Source organism: Caretta caretta, chromosome 23, assembly GCF_965140235.1.
Source record: "Caretta caretta isolate rCarCar2 chromosome 23, rCarCar1.hap1, whole genome shotgun sequence".
Taxonomy (NCBI): Eukaryota; Metazoa; Chordata; order Testudines; family Cheloniidae; genus Caretta; species Caretta caretta.
In genome coordinates this window covers 10022574-10044697 of record NC_134228.1, presented here as the reverse complement: position 1 = coordinate 10044697, position 22124 = coordinate 10022574, and the positions used below count along the sequence as shown (strand labels likewise).

The following is a 22124-nucleotide window of genomic DNA, read 5'->3' as shown; positions in this document are numbered from 1 at the left end:
AGTGATTAATTGGGGATGGGGACAAAGGGGGGAGCCGGGGCCCGCCCTCTACTCCAGGCTCCAGCCCAGGGACCCTAATAGTATCAGCTATGGTAGCTGACCTTTTAGAAACATGACATGTACAATTCCCTGGGCTATTTCCCCACAGAAGCCCCCACTTCCTCAAGCTCCATTTCACCCTTACCTCAGGGCCTCCTTCCTTGTGCCTGATATGGTGTGTACTGCTCAGTCTCTCCAACAGCACAACTTCCTCCCACAGCTCCTGACATCTGCACCCACCTGACTAACTGGGAGGCTTTTAACTAGTTTCAGCCAGTCCCTGATTGGCTTTAGGTGTCCCAATCAACCTAGCATTCTCCCTGCCTTCTGGAAAGTTCTTAATTGGCCCCAGGTGTCTTAACTGACCTGGAGCAGCTGCTATTTAACTTATCCTGGTACCAGGGATTTGTTTAGCCTGGAGCTAATATATGTACCTCCCACTACTTTTCTATACCCATCTGGCCTTGCCCCGTCACAATTATATATATATATTGTTGCCTGCTATGAGGGACTTATATTCTAGCATGAAATACTAAAAGTATTTAGGTAAATGTGACAGATTAGGCAGCTAGATCAATTAGACAGCTCAGTAAAATAGGATATACATTTCTGAAAGAGAAAAATATCTGAGATCAACTGCTTAGAAATCATTGCAAACTTACCATAGTCATCGTGGGATTGCTCTGCAACAGATTAAATCAGCTCAAAATGTGCATTTTGTCATTGGAAATTTGGTTAACATTACTATTGGCTGATTGAATTGTTAACTTAATGAATGGCTTATTTAATGAGCCACATATGACAGAGTCTTTAATCTTTAATACTTGTGTTATGTTATACATATATAACCACTATTTCACTCTCTCACTATCTCTTGTACCATCAAGCAATATTATCTATTCTTCACAGTGTAGGATCACTGTTTTCATAACATCTTCATCCAGGTTCATGCTGTATTTGAAATCTGGCTCCTATCATATCTAGCACTATGCAAAGGTTAGGTGAAATCCAACCTTCATAGGTATCCTCTTTCTGGGAATTAATGACACTACATTTGTTCCAATAGGAATATCCCAAATACTCTGAAAAAAATGCTGCAACCTAATCCTTCCTTGTTCTAACTGTACTGACAATAGGGATGAAATTCACCAGTGCAGTACAGTGGACTACACTGAGAGAGAGTTGTGCTCTTGTCAATAAATATAAAGTACACACAGTTCCATCAGACGTACTATTTAACACTGGCCTGCTTAGAAGGCTACATAAATCAATACTAACTTACCTCTTACCCTCTGCACTTGGTCTGCAATGGAAAGACAGAGTTGAATAAATACATATTTTTGCCTTCTTCTGTAAACAAGTGTTCTGTATAGTGGGCAACTTGTCATGGGTTTTGGTTAGGTGTGATCCTGAAGAAGACTGAAACAAAGCCGGTCACTGAGATCTCATGACCCTGGTACTTCACATTGGCACCCCATAAAATCCTGAGTCAAATTCCAGATCAAGGCTCATCTTTAAGGAAGTTTTTGATATGTACACAAGAGGAGACAGAATACACTTGTCAACCTTACAGCAAGATCTCTCTTGAGGGCTCCCAGATCAACCATGAATTGGTCAACCACACATGTTGAACTTGTGAGAGCAGCAGATGAGGCTCCCAGCTGCTGTAAAAAGACCAAGTAGCTGCCTCTGAAGCAGGCGAGAAGGCCTCAGATATCACTGGTTCCAGAGCAAATGTAGCTTTCCCAGCCAAAACACAGAGAAAGAAGGGAGGAGGAGAAAAAGATGTGCAAAAAATATTTTTGCAAAAAAAGAAAGAGTTAGATTAGGTAGGTAGCTTATGTCGATAGCTCTGTGTGTTACTGCCTGCTTCTGTGAGGTACTAAGCACCCTCAATTCACATTTGGCCAAATCCATAAGTCTTATTCAGATGTAATTCAGGCAAAATTCTCAAAAGCATAGATAGTTCTCAGAAAACATCTGCTCAATGTGCATCAGCAGTCAAAAAAGCTATCAGAATGTTAGGAACTGTTAAGAAAGAGATAGATAATAAGACTGAAAATAACATTATGACACTCTATATATCCATAGTATGCCCACACCTTGAATACTGTGTGCAGTTCTGGTCACCTCATCTAAATAAAATATGTTAAAATTGGTAAAAGTGCAGAGAAGGACAATAAAAATGATTAAGGGTATGGAACAGCTCCCATACAAGAAGAGATTTAAAAGACTAGGACTGTTCAGCTTGAAAAAGAGATGACAAAGGGGGAATATAACAGAGATCTAAGAAATCATGAATGATGTGGAGAAAGAGAAAAGGCAAATATTATTTACCCCTTTGCATAACACAAGAACTAGGGGTTACCTGATAAAATTAATAGGCAGCAGGTGGTTTAAAACAAACACACAACACACACTCAACCCATGGAACTCATTGCAAAGCATAAATAAGTTCATGGAGGATGGGTCCATCAATGACTATTGGCCAACATGGTCAGGGACGCAAGCCTGTGCTCTGGGTGTCCCTAAGCCTCTGACTACCAGAAGCTGAGACTGGACAACAGGTAATGCTGATAAATTGCCCTGTTCCGTTCATTCTCTTTGGCACCAGCCACTAACAGAAGACAGGATAGTGGGTTAGATGAATCATTGGTCTGACCCAGTGCGGCCGTTCTTATGTTCTTAATGTTTAAGAAAAAGAGTATTGTGCCATTAAAGACTAAGTAAAACCTGTATTTGGTCCACTTAATCCAATGGACTATTCATGTGGGTAAAATGAGCTTTCACCCAACTGAGCATTTTCAAAATCTGAGCCCTACAGTGAAAGGGTTTTTGTGTTTTGATTGTTTGTTAGTTCCTCTTGCAAAGTGGATTATTAAGCAACTAGTGTGGAGAATTGAAATGATAGGAAATACATTTTTTCAATTAACCAAATAGAAAATAGAAACAAAATCTGAGTGTAACTGCTTAGAAATGAGGCCAAACTCACCAATCACATTCTGGAACTGGCCTGTAAAAGATTAATATTGATCAATGTACTTAGTTCATGTTCAGATTCACTAATTGCATTTTAAACATCATGAACATCAAAAATTAGCCACCTTCAGTGAGGTTCATGAGGACAAATATTTGGATCCAGTAGTTTTGCTATCAGCAAATTTGACCAGCATTGTGTTCTCTCTGCTGCTTTCAGTCAGCTTCTCCTTGTTTCTTTCAAGGAAAATTAAACTCATTCACTTGCAATATGACAGTTTTTCCATTGACCCCAAGGCCAAAAGAGACCATTCTAATAATCTAGTCTGATCACCTGTAGAACACAAGCCAGAGAACTGCCCCAAAATAATTCCCAGAGCAGAGTTTTTAGATAAACATCCAATCTTGATTTAGAAATTGTCAGGGATGGAGACTCCATCACAACCCTTGGTAAATTGTTCCAATGATTAATCATAGAATCATAGAATGTCAGGGTTGGAAGAGACCTCAGGAGGTCATCTAGTCCAACCCTCTGCTCAAAGCAGGACCAATCTCCAACTAAATCACCCTCACTGTTAAACATGTACACCTTATGCAAATTAAAACAAAAAAAAATAAGTTAACTTACTTTTGCATTTTCAAAAAAAATGTTCGACAGTCACAGCAATAAACAGCAAGATACAGATTAAGAAACCCACTGAAAGATAGAACATGTTACTATCACCACAATGTAAAAAAATAGCCTCAAACATGGGAGGTATTTCTAGGTGTTACAGTTTTGGACCTAAACAATGATGAACTTTTTTCTCATTCTCTCAAGTACGGTTCTCTTTATACCTTGACAGAGAATGAGAGAGAATATATTTCATATGGAATAATAGAGGCCTGCCTTCAGCATCTCAGGGAATTACAACAAAATCCAAAATACATGTACTTACTTTTCTGTTGCTAATGCTCTATCAGACTACACTGTGAACATTTACATTAAGCTTATAAATGAGCTAAACAGCCAGTCCCAGAATGTTTCTTTTTTCTTCACACAGAACTGCATTCCCAATCTTATGTATTCTAATAACCTCCAATTCACTTAATAGTGAACTTGGCCCTCATCTAGAATATTTATCATTCTTCTGGTTTTGTGTGAGACCTGACTCTCATGATGGAAAGTGTCTCTTCCAAATGTCTATTGCCACGTAGCTAGTCTTTAGGTTCGGAAGGATTCAATTTTTATTGATAAATGTCAATAAACTTCGGTTTCACTGTCCACAAACAAACTGAGGGAAAACATTTCTACCAATAATAATAAAAATGTATAAATAGGCAAAGAAAGAAAAATGTTGCTTGAGAATTTATTAGAGTCTGAATTAAGGATATCTTACTTTGTATATTTTGACATACAATGTTCACAATTTGTATTTTAGTGGTTATAAAGTTTTATCTTTTTGAATTTCAATATCTACTGTCATTAAATGATTATTGTCTGATACCCCCTGTTGTCTGAACCCACCATAATTTTCCCTAACTGTAAAAATTTAAATTGGTAAACATCTAAAAACCCCTTAAAACCCATAATTTTGCATAACTATGAACATTTAAATGATAAAAATAAAAAAATGCTTAAAAATTAGCATTATTATACGTCAAAATTATAAAACAATAAAATCGAATTCTACCAAGCCTATTTATCTTTGGTATTATGATGGGCTATCACTAAAGATGAGTGACTTGTGAAGAATATTTCACATGTATTTGTTCAAATTTAAAGACTAATTTGAATTTGGCCATGGTCTCAACCCTCTTGTGTTTCCTTTCTGAGAACTTTCAAGTTAGTATGAATACTCAGGAAAAACAAATTTTAAAGCTGAATTCTCTTATATTTATTATAAAGTGTGTTTGGAATTTCAGAACCACTTGTCATATTCAAAAATACACCCTGTGCTGGTTACTTTACAAAAATCATCTATGCAGTGTTGTAGCTCTGTCGGTCCCAGGATATTAGTGAGACAAGGCGGGTGAGTAATATCTTTTACTGGAACGACTTCTGTTGGTGAGAGAGACAGGTCTGAGGAAGAGCTCTATGGAGCTCGAAAACTCTCACCAAGAGAAGATGGTACAATAAAAGTGTAACCACCAAGGCGCTTACCTAGGTTCCTGGGGTTCTGTGTCCTGGTAATTCAGGGAAAAGCACTGACCCTGAGAGGAATGGGGGCCAAGGGCAGATTCAGAGTCTGTTGGCAGCCAAGAGGGAGACACTATTTAGAGCAACAGGAGCCCTGTCGGCGTGGGAAGAGTAGCAGGTCTGCCTGCTTAGAGGAGGGGGCAGTGTCTGAGAGAAAGGAGGGGGAAGAGTCAAATGACTGACAAGTGAAAGCCCAGGGAAAAAAGCTAACCTTACACATAGGAAGTGAGATGCCCTCCCCTGGAGAGAGTAGAAACCATTTTTGAGGAGTCTGGGGTCAGCCACAGAAAGGACGGGACTGGTTGTGGGGGCTGGTGAGTCCCAGGCCTGCATGCAGAGTCCCCCGAGAACTGGCATCTGGGCACCTGGCAGCAAAATCCCACAGCTTGGCCCTTTCCCTCTTCAAGGTGACTCCAGGTCTATACAGTTTTGTTGGGAAAACTTCCCACCCAGCCAGGCTGAGTTAGCCTTTCAGCTCCCTAGGGAAAAGCAGTCACCACATGGCACCTCTGCTCTGGCTGATGGTTCAGGGCTGCCTCCTGCTTTAAGTGTGTCTGAGCGCTAGGGTGGGAAACTTAAGTGAGGATTTCATAGAATCATAGAATATCAGGGTTGGAAGGGACTTCAGGAGGTCATCTAGTCCAACCCCCTGCTCAAAAGGAGGGTTGGACTAGATGGGATTTTAGCAGAGCTGTTGTAATCTGCACCTTGAGCATTGCACCCCTTTGTGGTGAGGGGAAATCCTGGGACCAGAAGCACCCCAACTCCTGCCAGCAGCGATCATCAGCCCCTCTGCTGTGACTGAGGAGGCCAGATCCAGCTCTGAACCTGAGGATCATTCATGGAGTTGTGAGTGCACCATCCTTTAGTTAGATAGTCAGGGAGATTGTTTGGGAGACCCCCTAGTCCCTGAACTGTGTCCTCAAGCCAGGGGGTAAGGGTTTGGAAATTTCACTACCTGCTGCCTGTTAAACACATGGAGGGACTTACTGCCTTATCCCACATGTGAGTCGTTTGGGCTGCACTGAGCCCAGTTAGCCAAATCGCTAACTGCTGCTGCACAGAAGATATCATGGTCACAGGTCATCAGAGGCCCCTACAAAGTACACATACTAACAGAACACTAATTTTTATGGGTATTATCAGAATGGGGATAAAAAAATGATGTCTGATTGTGGGAGTTCATGGGTATTATCAGTATGGGCACCTGTGACCTGGAGAGTAGGGTTTTATCCAGTTATGTTATATTTACTTCCTGTTTAATATAATTACTTTGTTGAATATATTGTGCATTTGTGTTATTTCTTGGGAGACTCCAGCTATCTGGCATGTAAGTGGGAGTTACTCTGTGGTAAGAATGTTCCTTCTTAGCTGCCCTGGTGGCCCTGCCAGGAATGCAGGAATGTGTGAGGGGGTGGAGGCACCACCAAATAAGTTCATACAGGAAGAAAACAAAGAAGCTACACCTTACTGAGCTGGAGGCGGGATCCAGATGATCCCAGGCATGTCCATGAAAACCTGTAAGGAGACTGGCACTAAAGGAGGTAACCGGGGAGATAGAGGGTGTTATAGAATATATTACCTCACCCACCTTGTCTCATGAATAATCTAGTCACGTAACAAACAATACCACCTGAGTTTTTTAACCAATATACCATGGAAGCTGAAGCTCAGATATAAAATATTCACAAATGCATTTGTGAACATTCTGAATTCCTAATTTTGTTAAAAAATCAGCAGTTTTTGCCTGAAAAATATTAGGTTTGGGGTGTCTAATAAAACATCGAAAAAGTTAGAGGGAAGCAGACACTTTCCACACAAAATTAATTTAGTCAAAACTCCAATTTTCTACCAAAAATAGTGTTGATGGAAATTTTTTTGACCAGCCCTAGTACAATATGAGTGATTTGCAGTGTTTGACCAAAATATTCAAAGTTGGGACCTAAAGAGAGACCAAAATAAAAGCAGATATTCTTGAGTGCTGTGCACACACTGCTCCCATAGACTTCCATGGCATATGCGTGGGCGCAACAACTCCGAAAATGAGGTCATTTATCTGGGTACATAAATATGGCAGAAATTCATCCCAAAAAGTTTAAGCAATTGGTGTTTGTGATGAGCTCTAGGTTTTGAGGGCAGTGTGTGTGAGAGTGTGTGTTTCTGAGAGAAAGAAATGCACTGGTGGTGGCAAGAGTAGTTGTAGCAGCTCTCTGATCCGACTGTATACATGTATGTGCGATTCCAGTAGCTCCTTTCCTAGACCATTGACAAAACTGTTGGCAGGTAGCTACCCCTCCTTGGTGATGCAGAAGCCCCACTAAACAATCTCTCATCCTGAGTGACCTCATAACAGAGGAAAGGCCAAATTCTATCCTGACGGGCACAAACTGCAACACTTTGAATGAGATTGAACAAATCCCTCTCGAAGTAGAAATGCCTCACCCATCATAGAAATGCAGTCACATCTGAGAGGAGTGCAGAAGCAGTTCTATATCAGAAACACTGCATGCTGCAGTATGATCATCCTGCAAGCCCTTCATCTGTTAGAGTCCCATAGATTTCAAGATGACAGGTTTCAGAGAGTCCGTTTGCCCCTTTAACCCATTCTCAGCCACAATCAAAACTAACACTGCAAGATGATACGATGGGAGATGAGGGTGCTGAGCAGGTCACAGACACGTGCTCAGCATCTTGAAGAATAAAGTCCTAACTTGTTACAGATGAATTATTTGGGGATAGAGATGAGTTAAGATTCAGAATGTAAAGATTTGTGTTTGTTAGTAGGCAGGATGATGCCCCATAGACCAAATAAAAAAAACAGTAACCCTTGCTCAGAAGAGGGCAAGTTTCCTGGAATAATAATGACGACATACAAAGTTACATACCAAAGTGCTGAGCAGTTGATTGTTGAATCATCTCTGATTCTGTGTTGACAATGGCACAGGTAATCTCGGGGGTATCACATGACACAGCAATGGTGCTTGCTACTGTGAAAAGATTTTGCTCATCCTGCACTTCTGTTGTCTCAGCCAATGAGTTTATGCTTTGTCCTTTGTGATTTCTCCAGAAGACCATGGGCTTTGGATACCACCCTTTCCATTTACATTCATATTTGCAAACTTTCTGCAGATGCATTTGTAAAGAAGTTTCATTCCCTACTCCTGTAAAAAAGGCAGCATTATCACAATGGATGCATGTCTGACAATGTCGAGAGATGCTCAGAGAGGGTACAGTGTGAAAAGATCTCAGGGGCATCTACACATTTGTTCACTGTTTCATCTCAAAGCAAAGAGTGTATGTTTTGGTTAATATGATTTAAGATAAATCCCAGTAGAAACAATGGGAAATAATTTTCCTGTTTCCAAAAGCAGATCTGCTTTGCTCTGCCTGAACAAATATGAAGGTTCAAGTATTGCTCTCATTTATACCTGTACAAGCCCAGTGAAGCTAACAGTTCTGCATGGGGTTAATGGAGGGCAGAATTTGCCTCAAATATTTACACTGAGCAGAATGTGCTCCACAACGAGAAAGACTGAGCTCCAGTCAAATCCCCAATCACTGCACCTTTACATAGTGTCTCTCACTCTGAATAACTCATCACACTTTACAAACTTTAAAAGAAAAAAAAAACCAAAGCCAAAAATAAGCCTTAATGTGAAAAGATGGACACATATCGCTGTTCTTTGTCATTAATAGATGGCTGCCATACTAACCCTGGCATAGTTCAGCAAAAGGGCACATGAAGGAGTCATTTTGTGTAGGAAGAAAGGGGTGCAATTACCACCTTCTGCTTATAGATAAATAGGTTATATTAATAAGATGGCAGGAAAAGAAAGAAAATATGTGGAATTGCCACAAGACTCTATTTGCAGTTAAATGACCGTAACCTGCTGTATGTCAATATATTACACTAGGGTTACAGAATCCTCTATCTGTTCCAACCCTCTTCTAGAGCCCACTCCTTCCTGGCCCCTACTGAACCAGAGTATCTTGTATATCTCTTTATTACGAATTTTAACTTCACACACTAAGAGAAAACTACAATTCCATCATAACTCATTTGCTACTCTCAGCCTTTGGTTTTGTGTATTTGCTTTTGTATCTCTTCAATAACATCTAGATCCATCAACGCATAGATAAGTGAGTTCAAGTTTCCAGATGAGCAATTCAGAAAACAAAATTACATGAATGGAGAAAAATGTTTGTGAAACAGCTAGATTAAAGTAGGGAAGGGATGGACAGAGAGTGGGCCAGAAGGAAGTGGCAGCAGAGGTGGATGGCACAACTTTGCCGCTTGTGCTTCCACATGCATTGATCTGCCTGTCTAGACATGTCATCTGCTTCCTTGGTTGAAACTGAGGAAAAAATGTTCTTCTCAGGGCTAGTGTACGCAAACCCAGGGATTGCAGCAGTGCCCTTGGATCTTTTAGTGTTGGCAGTGCTGTATCCGTCTTCAAAGAAAATAAACTACAATCCATGAAGGGGAGCTCTTCAATGGTCCGTTGTATTTCTACAGGAATCCCCAATGACTGAAGCCATGATGAGCAACAGATGGTAACTCCCATTACCGTGACTCTGGCAGCTAACTTGGCCGCATCCAGAGAAGCCAGCAATGCAGACCTTGCAACCAGATGACCTTCCAGCAGGAGGGACCAGCAATTAAAACTACCCTTTAGGCTGTGATGTGCGAAAGCAAAGGTGTCTGGGCTCTAGATTGTTATGCCCTGAACAACTGAAACCCCTCTGTGCAGTATTCCCTGTTTATAGCAAAGCTGCCCTTCTGCTTTTGCCTGGAGACCTGGGCTGCTCTAAGCCAGAGCAACTGAGGGTTCAAATTGAATGTGGTGATATAATGATTTCTTATCATATTCTTATATGAACATTTCATATCACCTCATGGAAGGCAGCTCCAGAAAATTTCATGCTGACAACTGAAGCCTCAATTGCTAAGGAGCAAACAATTCTCACTAGAGAGTGATCCTGCAAGAAGATGCTGGACTTGCAGAAGGCATTCAGCATCCTGAAGGACAAAGTCCAAACTGACCAGGGGTTGGGGATAGAGATAGAGATGACTTAAGTAGACAGCTCAGAATATAAGCCTCCATGGTTATTGGTAGGCATGATAATGTAATACATAAGGGCCAAATAGAACAAGAACCCCACTGTATACCTGGAACAGCCTGTAAACACTAGCAACAAAAACTAACAAAGTGGAAAAAATAGCTTGGTATAAAAAGTTACATATACCGAACTGGTGGGTGCTTGATTCTTGACTGATCTTTAATTCTGTGTTGATGATGGTGCAGGTAACCTCAGAGGTCACACATGGCACAGTAGAGCTCTCTGCTGTGAAAAGTTTCTGCTCATCCTCCCTTGGGTTGTCTTAGCCTTTGAGATTATGTTTTCCCCTTTGGGATTCTTCCAAAGGACTTTAGGTTTTGGATACCATCCTCCTGATTTACATCTATACCTACATACAGTCTCCTTCTGATGCATTTGCAGAGATGGTTTATCCCCTATCCCTGTAAGAAAGCCTTCATTATCACAATGAAAACATCTTCTAGTTCAGAGAGATGAAAAAGACAATGTTCAGGAAGGACACATTGCTGAAAGATCTCAGCAACATGACATCTGAATATTTGTTCACTGCTTCAGTCCAAATCAGTTTCCTTTTTATACCAAAAAAAAGTGTGTGTGTATGCTGGTAGATTATTTTAATAGTGATTTAACATAAACACATTGGGGAAAATATTGAGCAGAAGTTGCTCTCATTTACCATTGTATGACCTTTCTGAAGTCTGTAATGCTACAGGGGTTTAACTAAGGGCAGAATTTGCCCATACAAGTTTTCACTAAGAAGAATGTACTCCACCAAGAGAAAAATCTTAGCTCCCATCAGTGTCCAAATAATTTCTCTCTCTCTCTCTCTCTATATATATATATATATATATATCGTCAATAATACTTATTGACACCACATATTAATATTCATTAAGCACACAATTTCAATAAAAAGAAAAGGAGTACTTGTGGCACCTTAGAGACTAACCAATTTATTTGAGCATGAGCTTTCGTGAGCTACAGCTCACTTCATCGGATGCCTTTGAGAGCGTGTGGCACAAGCTGTCAGCATAGTCTGTGTGGTATGTAGATTGTAATGGATTTTTTACCTTCAGTCCTTTTGGTACGATGTCCATCTGTTTGCATTTGGAAAGGAAGATGATGTCTGTCTGTATCTGTACAAGTTTTTTCATGCAGTTGATAGATTTCCACTCCATATGGCTAAATGCAGTGCTTTGCATAATGACAGGTTTCAGAGTAACAGCCGTGTTAGTCTGTATTCGCAAAAAGAAAAGGAGTACTTGTGGCACCTTAGAGACTAACCAATTTATTTGAGCATGAGCTTTCGTGAGCTACAGCTCACTTCATCGGATGCCTAGTGGATGGTTCACTTCATCGGATGGTTAGTCTCTAAGGTGCCACAAGTACTCCTTTTCTTTTTGCGAATACAGACTAACACGGCTGTTACTCTGAAACCTGACAATTTCACTGTATATACAATGAAGTATATACACTGTATATACAATGAATTATATATGTATGTATAATGTATAACAATTATACTGTATACACATTTCTAGTAGTTACATGACCAGAATTGACATATGTCTTTTTTATAATCTTGTTCATTAATGCTAAATATCCCATAATACTTGAAAGCTGACTTCAGTTTTGGCATTAGAAAATAAGAAACTTGTCAAAGGCAAAACTCATTAATGTTTTGCCCTTATGCAAGCAGGAGACTGGTACCTGGAATGGTTGTATCCAAAACAAAGATAAGGAAGATACAAAACAGCTAGTTAAGGAACTGAGATGAACTGATAGGTTGGATTTTAGTGGTGTGTAAAGAGTTTTTTAACTTGTAAAATCATCTTATAAATACTCCAGGCTTAAATGTGTAACTTTGGAAACAACAATGCGTAGGGCAAATTTAACAAGAATGCATGAGACAGCATCCCCAAAACAGGTACCACATTGAACCTTTCTTCCTGTGCCACGCTATTATTGACTTTTAGCAATTAACCTGACTGACGTTGGTTATTTTGTCTTTTGAATATATTTCATACCAAACTAAAGTGTGGTTTAGCAATAGACTACATAATTTACCAACACTTCCCTTCCTAGATACAGTCACTTCATAATAGTCTTTTATAGACAGTAACAGAAAAATAGCTGGTTACTGGTAGTAGAAATTTCCTCATACAAGGATGGCATGGGTCAACCATTGCTCTAGTGCTTGCTCCATAGGTAAAAAGTATTTTTTAAAAATATCTTAAAACTGATCAGAATTCTATAGAAAGGAAGGATGGGCTTACGGTTAAGGATTTCATTGGACTAGGATGCAGATGATCTGGGCTCCGTTCTTGGTTCTCCCACAGACTTCCAGTGCGACCTGGGGCACGCCACTTATCTCTCAGTTCTTTAGTTCCCCTTCTATAAAATGGGAATTATAACACTTCCTTTCTTCCACCCATTGTCTGTCTTGTCTATTTGATTATAAACTTTTTGGGTAAGGGACTGTTTCTTAGCCTGTCTGTCTCGCACAAATTGTAATTAATAATTATAAATAATAAATAATAATATAGAATCTTCAGGTAAAATTTTCAAAGGCACCTTAGTCCCACTTTCAAAGATGAATGATGTACTTCTATACCTAAGGGCAGGTCTGCATTTAAAATGCTGGATTGGTGCAGTTACACCAATGCAGCTGCGCCACTGTAGCATTTAAATGAAGACACTCCTACATCTAATTGGCATAGTTAATACATCTCCCCAAGAGGCAATGGCTATATCGATGGGAGAAGCTCTTCCATCGACACAGCACTGTGTACACTGGGGGTTAGGTCAGTATAACTACGTCGCATGGGGTGTGGATTTTTCATACCCCTGAGTGACATAGTTATACTGACATAGATCTATAGTGTCGACCCAGACTAAGTCTCCTGAAAAGTTAATGGGATTTAGTCTCCAAAGTATCTAAGGACTTGTCTGCATGGGAACACTCAGGAAAGTTAATCTGAATCAACTTTTAAAATCGATTAGTTAAACCACAGTAAACCCATGTGGACATTCTTATTCAGAAGTGGCCTTAATTTGATTTAGCTTAGTTCACAAATTGAATTCAGGCAACTTAAATTTCATTAACCCCCTGTATGGGCATCTCTATTCAGAATTAAACTAATCCACTTTTGTCATAAATATAAAGGAAAGGGTAACCATCTTTCTGTATACAGTGCTATAAAATCCCTCCTGGCCAGAGGCAAAGTCCTTTTACCTGTAAAGGGTTAAGAAGCTCAGGTAACCTGGCTGGCACCTGACCCAAAATGACCAATGAGGGGACAAGATACTTTCAAATCTGGAGGGGGCGGGGGAAAGGCTTTTGTCCGTCTGTGTAATACCTTTTCCGGGAACAGATCAAGGATGCAAGCCCTCCAACTTCTGTAAAGTTAGTAAGTAATCTGGAAAATGTGTTTTCTTTGTTTTGGCTTGCGACATTCACTGTGCTGGAGGAAATGTGTATTCCTGTTTTTGTGTCTTTTTGTAATTTAAGGTTTTGCCTAGAGGGATTCTCTATGTTTTGAATCTGACTGCCTGTAAGATTATCTTACAGAGTTGTTCTCTTATCTTTTTTTGTTCTTCTAATAAAAAGTTCTGTTTTTTAAGAATCTGATTGGGTTTTTTGGGTCTTAAAAACCCAAGGCTGGTTTGTGCTCATCTTGTTTATTCTCAAGCCTCCCCAGGAAAGGGGGTGTAAGGGTTTGGGGGGATATTTTGGGGAAATAGGAAGTCCAAGTGGTCCATTCCCTGATTGTTTGTTAAATCACTTGGTGGTGGCAGCATACTGTTCAAGGACAAGGCGAAATTTGTGCCTTGGGAAAGTTTTTAACCTAAGCTGGTAAAAATAAGCTTAGGGGGTCTTTCATGCCAGTCCCCACATCTGTACCCTAGAGTTCAGAGTGGGGAATGAACCCTGACAACTTTACATTCAAATTTTAGTTAATTGGGATTAATTTTCCAGAGTGCCTCTGCGTAGACAACAACTAAGTAACTTTTGAAAATGGGACTCAAGATCCTATATCTTTTTGCCACTTTTGAAAATTTTATCCTTATGGAATAAAATGTAATTTTTCAACCTGAGTGTAGAACGAAAAACATCTGTTCTCTGTTGTAAGGTGCCACAAGTACTCCTTTTCTTTTTGCGAATACAGACTAACACGGCTGCTACTCTGAAACCTGTTGCCATAATAACTCTCATAATAACTTCTCGAGGTCCCTTCCAGCCCTACATTTCTTTGATTGTATGTTGTTATAGCTTATTATCATTATTCTGCTTCAAAAAGGTTTATTAAAAAGTAGTTTAAATTGAACTCTAACATCCCTTTAATTGAATTAATTAAATTAATTAATTAATTAAATTGAAAGAATTGGCATTTTAAAAGGAAAGTAAAGGGGAGAGTGATTATTATTGGTACCTTTTCTAACAGCAGACAGTCTGAAATCACTTCTGAAATCAGGAAACAGATCTCACAGTGAGATGCATTAGACCATGTAGTAGCTTCCCAATAGAAGAAGTGGAAACTCCATTATTTAGGAGTTTTAAAGCAATAATAGACAAAGCAATAGAAAATGTGCTGTAGAGAAGGGACAAACCCGTGCTGGCTCTTGGGGAGATAGAATAACAGAGTTCTGCTACATTTGCTTTCTCCAGTTCCAGGCTTTTCTTACCTATAACCAAGACTTCAGTGATGATCTCTCTGTGAAACAAGTTGGCTGAGGCAGAGCATACATATTTCCCTTCATCTTCCATCTGAATATTGTTCAGTTTCAGAGAAATAATTCCTTTCTCAAACTCTTTTCCTTTAAAAACTTCTGCCTTTTTTTCATATTCCTTCCGGAGCCATTCTCTGCTATTGTCTCCATTTGGAGATAAATAGCTCATTGGGCATTTGTCACTCTGTGGATAAGAATTAACCAGGGGGCTGCTTTCATCGTAGAGATAGAAATAGATTATCTTATCCTTTCCAGGTCCAACTTTCCTCCATTGCAACTCCATGCTAGGGGGCAGATGTTTCGTAATCAGCCGGCAGGGAAGAATGGTATTTTCTCCAATTACCGTAGTAATTGTGTCATGTTCTGCCTCCACATCAAAGAAACCTAATGCCTCATATGAATGTACAAGAGAGAGAGTGAAAAAGAGGCAGCCCTAATTCTCCTCTTATTGATACTGTTTTTACAATAGTGTAAATTCATTACCTTCAGAGGGTCACTCCTAATATACACACAGATAAATGAAAAGAGAATCAGAGCTCTACTGTCTTTTACATCTTTGGTGATCTCAAGGATAGTATTTGAAAAGAAATGGTGAGTGGTACAGGTCTTAACTATGCTACACCAAAGGCTTGTCTACGCAGTGGGGTAATGGGCACTACAGAAGTGTAATTAATAAAGTGCACCAATGTGTTGTTCATTAATTGGTCTGTGTAGACCTTGATGATACACACTAAAAGTTCCCTAGTGTGATTTACCATATTACTGTTTCAAACAATAATACAGTAAAGCACACCAGGGAAACTTTAGTGAGCACCAGCTGCGAGTCTACATGGACTAATTAACGTGGAACCCATTAATGCACTTTAGAAATCACACCCCAATAATGCATGTTGGTGCTCCATGTAGGCAAGCCTTGAATGACATGGTTGGCCACAAGGCAGATGCGTTTAGCCCGATTTCGTAAGTAACAGCAGGAATATTTACTTTGACAGTACTGCATCTCTTACCTGAAATTGCAATAACTTTTTTGCGGTGCCTCTTCAGCAAGGGGTTTCTTATAGTGCATGAGATAGTGTCAGAAGCAGTATCTGCGACCCTGAGCGTACTGTGGATTTGATACAGATCTGTCACATCTTTTTGGATTCTTGTTTCAGCCATAGCAGTTATGTTTTGTCCTGTGCTGTCAGTCCAGCATACTTCAGGTTGTGGGTACCACCCTTGGGACGTACACCTCAGAGTGACTGAATTATTCTGCTGATGGTCTATAGTTAGGCGAGGTGCAGATCCAAAACCTAGAGTGAAAACCAATTTCAGAAAATGTTAAACAGGCTGAAGAACTAGCTAACAAACCAAACAAAGAGTGCTAATGATGAATGATCACCACTATCATTACAATCACCATGTCCTATTGAATCTACACTGACCTATAATTTTGCATTTCCAAGTATCTTAAATTCATACAGAGAGATTTCCACATCAAAAGATCACCAAACACTTCACAAGCTGATCCCAAACTGTATGTAGACATGACTACATGGTATGTATGTGACAGCTTCACTTTTAGGATGGCAGCAGGTCCGTAAGGAAACAGTATTTTCAGAAAAGGGGAGATCCATCTTTTTGCTCCCCATATTTTGAGCTCATTCAGGGGCCCCGCTATGGCTCATTGTAAGTCAGAGCAGCCTTAAGTCTATTCTAACTTACATTTTGCTTCTCATGGTCCCCTATGAGCCCTGGGAAGCAGAGCATAGCCAAAGCACAGTGTGCTCCAGCCATACCAGTAGTATAATGGCCCTACTGTCAATCAAACCCTAACCCCGCCCCTTGACCCCTTGACCCCCGACCCCAGCCCAAGGGGGCCCCACCATCGATCGAACCCTAACCCCGCCCCTTGACCCCTTAGCCCCACCCATTGACCCCTTAGCCCCGCCCACCGGAAGTTCCACCCTCATGAGTTGTTACTTCCGGGGTCAAGGCCGCCACATGACCGGAAGCAAGGTGTGTCATGTGACACCCTCCCCACCCCTTGACCCCTTAACCCCATCCCTTGACCTCTGCCCCCCCACCGGAAGTCCCGCCCCATGGGGTATTACTTCCAGGGTCAAGGCTGCCACGTGACCGGAAGCAAGGTATGTCATGTGACCCCTCTAACAACTCCTCCCACTGCCCTCTACCAATCAGGATGGGTTTCGCCCCTGTAGGACCGCCCAGAGAGGAGCTTTGACCAATCAGGGCGAGTTCCGGGGTGGGGGTGTCCTCTCTGGAAGTGGGTCTTGTGACCCCTCTAACAACTCCTCCCCCCACCCCGCTACCAATCAGGAGGGGTTTTGTTCCGATAGGACCAAGAGGAGATTTGACCAATTAGGATGAGTTCCGGGGGCGGGGTGACCCGTCTGGAAATGATTTGTGTGACCCCTCTAACAACTCCTCCCACCAACCTCTACCAATCAGGCCGGCCCGAGAGCAGATTTGACCAAAATAGGGCAGGTTCTGGGATGGGGTGAACCGCCCAGAAGAGGGGCGTATGACCCCCTGCCAATCAGAGTGCAGCACCATCACCCCATAAGGCCCAGCGTCAGGCAGAAGAGGCTGTCTTTTACCGAGAGCGTGTTTTAGAAATCGTGGAAACATGGACTCCTTCACCACCCCCGTGAGAACTTCGGATTTTGTTTTAGCCCCAAGGGCCTTCAACAAACCGCGGAGAAAGCGCTGCATCAGCGAGAGTTCCGAGGAGGAGGGGGCGATTGAGGGGAGCCCTTTGGCCCAGCCATTGATGGATACCCCGGAACCTGAAACCCAACCGCTTGTGAGGCACCACGATGAGCGTGATGGCCTCTTGTTGTCCACCCCCCGAGAGGTGGAAAGTGATCACGGCTTGGGGGAGTTACGAGCGGACAACGTGAATGAAAAAGACGTGACTCAGGTAAATGAATGCTTAAGAAGTGACGTGGGGTGGGGGTGTAACGGGGGCTAGGAACCAGGGATTGTGTAAATCAAAAACCAAGCCATGCTATTGTTTCTTTTTTGAAAAAAAAATCTCTCAACAGCTCTATGATGCCTTTCTAGAGGACCCGGAGACTCTGGACAGCGTTGCACCAAGCAGCGAAGATGAACCGGGCCCACCTTGTTTTTGCTCAACGCCGATACAAAATGTTGAAGAGGACTCCGAGGATGACGGCTATGAGGAGTTTAGGAGGAGGCTTGGCATGGAACTGACTGAGCCAGTGCCACGTCGTGAGCGTAAAAAAGTCATGCGGACTATTGTACGCGTTGCTGTTTATTCTGTTCTTAAAAAGAAAAGGAGTACTTGTGGCACCTTAGAGACTAACCAATTTATTTGAGCATGAGCTTTCGTGAGCTACAGCTCACTGCATCAGATGCATACCTTTCTAAACTACTACATGCTACAAGGGGCCACAGCAATGGTTCCCTCACCCCACCTAGCAATATTGTTAACCTATCAGTTTCCACGGTATGCATCTGATGAAGTGAGCTGTAGCTCACGAAAGCTCATGCTCAAATAAATTGGTTAGTCTCTAAGGTGCCACAAGTACTCCTTTTCTTTTTGCGAATAGAGACTAACACGGCTGTTCCTCTGAAACCTGTCATTCTGTTCTTAATCACTGTCTTAGGCAAAAGCTTTTTGAAGATTGTGAGGGCTGTGTCATAGGTGCACCAGGCCAGCGGCACCATGACTGTGTGACTTGGACTTCAGTGGATATAAACTGCAAGCTCCGGGACCTGTGTGCTGAGCTGTATTTGGAAAGCTTATTAAACACTGTGATTGCCATAGGTTATGCTATGCAATGTCTGTGCCTAACCCAAGAACATTTAGCACAAGGGGTGACCTTGATAAATGCTGTGCAATTCAGTGGAGACCCTGACCATGTTTTAAAGAAAATGACCAAACTGGAAGATGCCTGCTTAGAGCGTTATATTGACCGTCTGGTCTGCACAAAAAGTTACAGAACCCTGCTTAAGAAAAAGAAAAGATTTCTATTTGTAAGAAATCTAAAAGGATTAAGTTAGAAAATGGTGAGGGGCCAAACATGCGATATAAAACTTGGTAGCTGTAAATTTAAAAAAAAAAATCTATTGAAAAGGGCTTTGTGACTATCTATATTTCTGTTAAAAGGTCTCTGGCCCCTAAGGGAGCTTAAAGTCTTTTTTTCTTTCTTTTTTAATGGAGCATCTTGGTTTGTTTTCAAGGAGCTGTATGTCTTTTAAATAAAATAAAATTGCTTGTGAGAACCTAGCTCTTGTGTCTTTTGTGTAAGAGAGACTCATTTACAGCAAAAAAAAAAAAAAAAAGCTGAAATGTATGTTGTGGGAAGGGAAAAAAATCCTAAAAGTGTGTTTACAATAAAACAAACAGGGATGGTTCAGACATGTGGTTGAGTACAATAGAACTGACTTATTCTGTTGAACTGAATGGGTTTAACCATCCCCACCCCTCACTGAATAGCCAGGGTGACTGTGATTACTCACCCTGGTTGTCATAGGGTTAATTTTGATGGGGGTGCACCCATAGTAAGGGAGGTGGTCCCCCCCAAAAAAATACAAACAAGTCCCAAGACATTCATTGATATCTGCAAAGGGTCCCTCACTTGAAATGGTTACTATAAGAAGGCCCTACAGGGGGTGGGGAAAAATAAAATGTATTTGAACTTAAAAAAAAAAAGGAAAAAAAAAAGAAAAAAAACTTATACCCACCACTTCCCCAGATCACAAAAAAGGGAACGCTAGGGAGGAGTGATCCAATCAACCTGCTAACTACTTTGAAACAAAAGAGTTAGGATGGTATAAAAACCTCAGGTAGCTTGGAGACTGTCTCTTTCAACAGAAACTCTCTTGAATTGCTGCTGGACTGCAAGTGGAGGTATGTTCTCTGTTTTTAACATTGAAAATATATATTCTATAATGCCATGCTTTGGCCATGCTGTCTGAGTAAATAAGGATGTCTATCTTTATTACAGTGTGATCTGCAACTTAAAGTTACTGGTTCCATTGTAAACAGTTCATCACCAGGCCACGGTAAAAACCATTTTAAGTGTAGTTATAACTTAAGTAATAACTTCAGGTATTACTTAGTTTGAATAGGGATTTGGGACTAATATTAAGTAACATTTTGGCTTGTTTTTTGTTTTTTTTTTTAAAAAAGCCAAAGGCCCCAAGCCCACATGGCTGTGGGGTGGGGGACAGAACAACCAGGGGTCTTTTTAAAAGCATGTGGGGGGTTTATTGAAAAGTATTTTGTTGCAAAACTGTTTTAAACTGATGGTAAGGGTGTGTTTATAAAGCTGCTGGGGTTGTGTGTGTGTGAGTGAGAGAGGGGCCTGTGAAAGACCTAGATGCAGGGTTTTAAAAGTGCTTGGTTGCAAACTGATGGTTTGTTTCCAGCTAACAGGGGCTTTTTACTGTGCCCAATGTTGTTGTTTTTTAAATGGGAGGGGGCATTTGGGGCTAATACTAAGTAACATTTTGGCTTGTTTTTTTTTTTAAAAAAAGCCAAAGGCCCCAAGCCCACATGGCTGTGGGGTGGGGGACAGAACAACCAGGGGTCTTTTTAAAAGCATGTGGGGGTGAGGGGGGGTATTGAAAAGTATTTTGTTGCAAACTGTTTTAAACTGATGGTAAGGGTGTGTTTATAAAGCTGCTGGGGTTTTGTGTGTGTGTGTAAAACATAAGTGGTTTTTACAAACTGATGGTGATGGTGTGTTTCCAATTAATGGGGTTTGCTTTACAGCACGGTCAAAACCTGGGGGGGTAAAAATGCTCAAAAGAAAAAGGAAAGAGACAACTGAAAAGAAAAATTCACCAGTATCAGTGACAGATGGATGGATGAAGCTGGGTAAATATATTTTGCTTATTAGTCTGGTTAATTTATGAGGTTTTGTATTTTAAGTACACACATAGGTGCAGGTGCGAGAGGTGGCAAAGTTATGTTTTTGTAAAATGCTCTTTTTTTTCCCCTGCCCCAATCAGTCATGTGCAGCCCCTCTGACAAGGCTGTAGTGAGAGCTACCAGGACATCCCCCCGAGAACCATCAAAGAACCAGGAATCTGCTCTGAGACCTTTAACAGCGCAAAGCAGCACAAGCGTGCAGATGAAGCATCAGGCCAGTCCAAACCTCATTTACGTCAGACCCAAGGACAAAACAAAACACTCTGGTAAAAAACGCCCCTGCAAACACAACTCCAGTTCCTCAGCGGCCACCGCTGCACCAAGCCCTGAGAAAACTGTGAGCGAAAACGCCCACGTTCACAAACCCAGAGCGCGCGCTGTAGCGGCTCTGAATGTGCGCAGAAACACACACATTCCCAAACCCGGAGCAGGCGCTCTAGGGGCTGTGAATAAAAAACCAAGGACCGACAAGCCATTCTCCCAAAACCATCAGCTTGTCACAGATCCCCCATATGATAGTATTTGGGGAGAGATTGATGTGTCATTCAGAAAACTGATGGATGTTGTATCCTCGGGGGTCTAAAACCACGACATTCTAAAAAGATTTGGAAAAAATACGCTTTGTTCAGAAAACTGGTGGAGGCTGAAGCCGCAGGGGTCCTAAAAGAAAGGGGGGCTGGAAAGGGTGGCTCTGATCAGGCCTGTCTAGGTGTGGAAAGGGGTACCTTCAAGGATGCACATCAGCTCATGTGTAAACAAAAGGGTGGACAGCGCTTGGGGGATAAACAGATGGCTGCCAAAAAGTTCCAGGCCAGGGTCGCTGTAAAAATTTTAAAAAGGGCTAAAGAGGTAATGAGGAAAAAAAAACAAAAAGAGACGCCCCCTACTGGAGGCTCTCAGACTGGCCTGTCTGAAAATGGGGAGGCAAAATCAGACTCTGGTTTAGAAAATTCCCCAGCGAGTTCTCTAGATTGTGTCCCATCTACTCCCAATGACCCACAGGGAGGAGTCTCAGGGTCTGACTCTCAGTATCTGATGTAGAAGATGCCATTGATGGTTCCGTAGAGGAACCCCCAAGTAACCCTGAAAATGCAGAGGTGTATATGGAGAGAGTGAGAAGTTGGCAATGTGAATTACCTAGATTGGGGGGGTTGGTGTATTGTGAGGAGTTTCGTTTTGTCCATCTTGAGCAAA

The 22124-nt window shown here is 41.4% G+C and overlaps 1 protein-coding gene across 1 annotated transcript in view; it reads right to left on the bottom strand.

Moving 5' to 3' along the window:
* The window catches only part of LOC125629372 (butyrophilin subfamily 1 member A1-like), a 39999-nt gene extending 24691 nt beyond the window's left edge, over window positions 1-15308 (bottom strand). The window contains exons 1-3 of the mRNA XM_075122301.1: window positions 14981-15308; window positions 3032-3052; window positions 1322-1342 (exon numbers count right to left, since the gene is read on the bottom strand). Coding sequence (XP_074978402.1) covers window positions 1322-1342; window positions 3032-3052; window positions 14981-15308 — 370 coding nt within the window. The remainder of the gene's footprint in view (window positions 1-1321; window positions 1343-3031; window positions 3053-14980) is intronic.
* Window positions 15309-22124: the final 6816 nt, after the last annotated feature.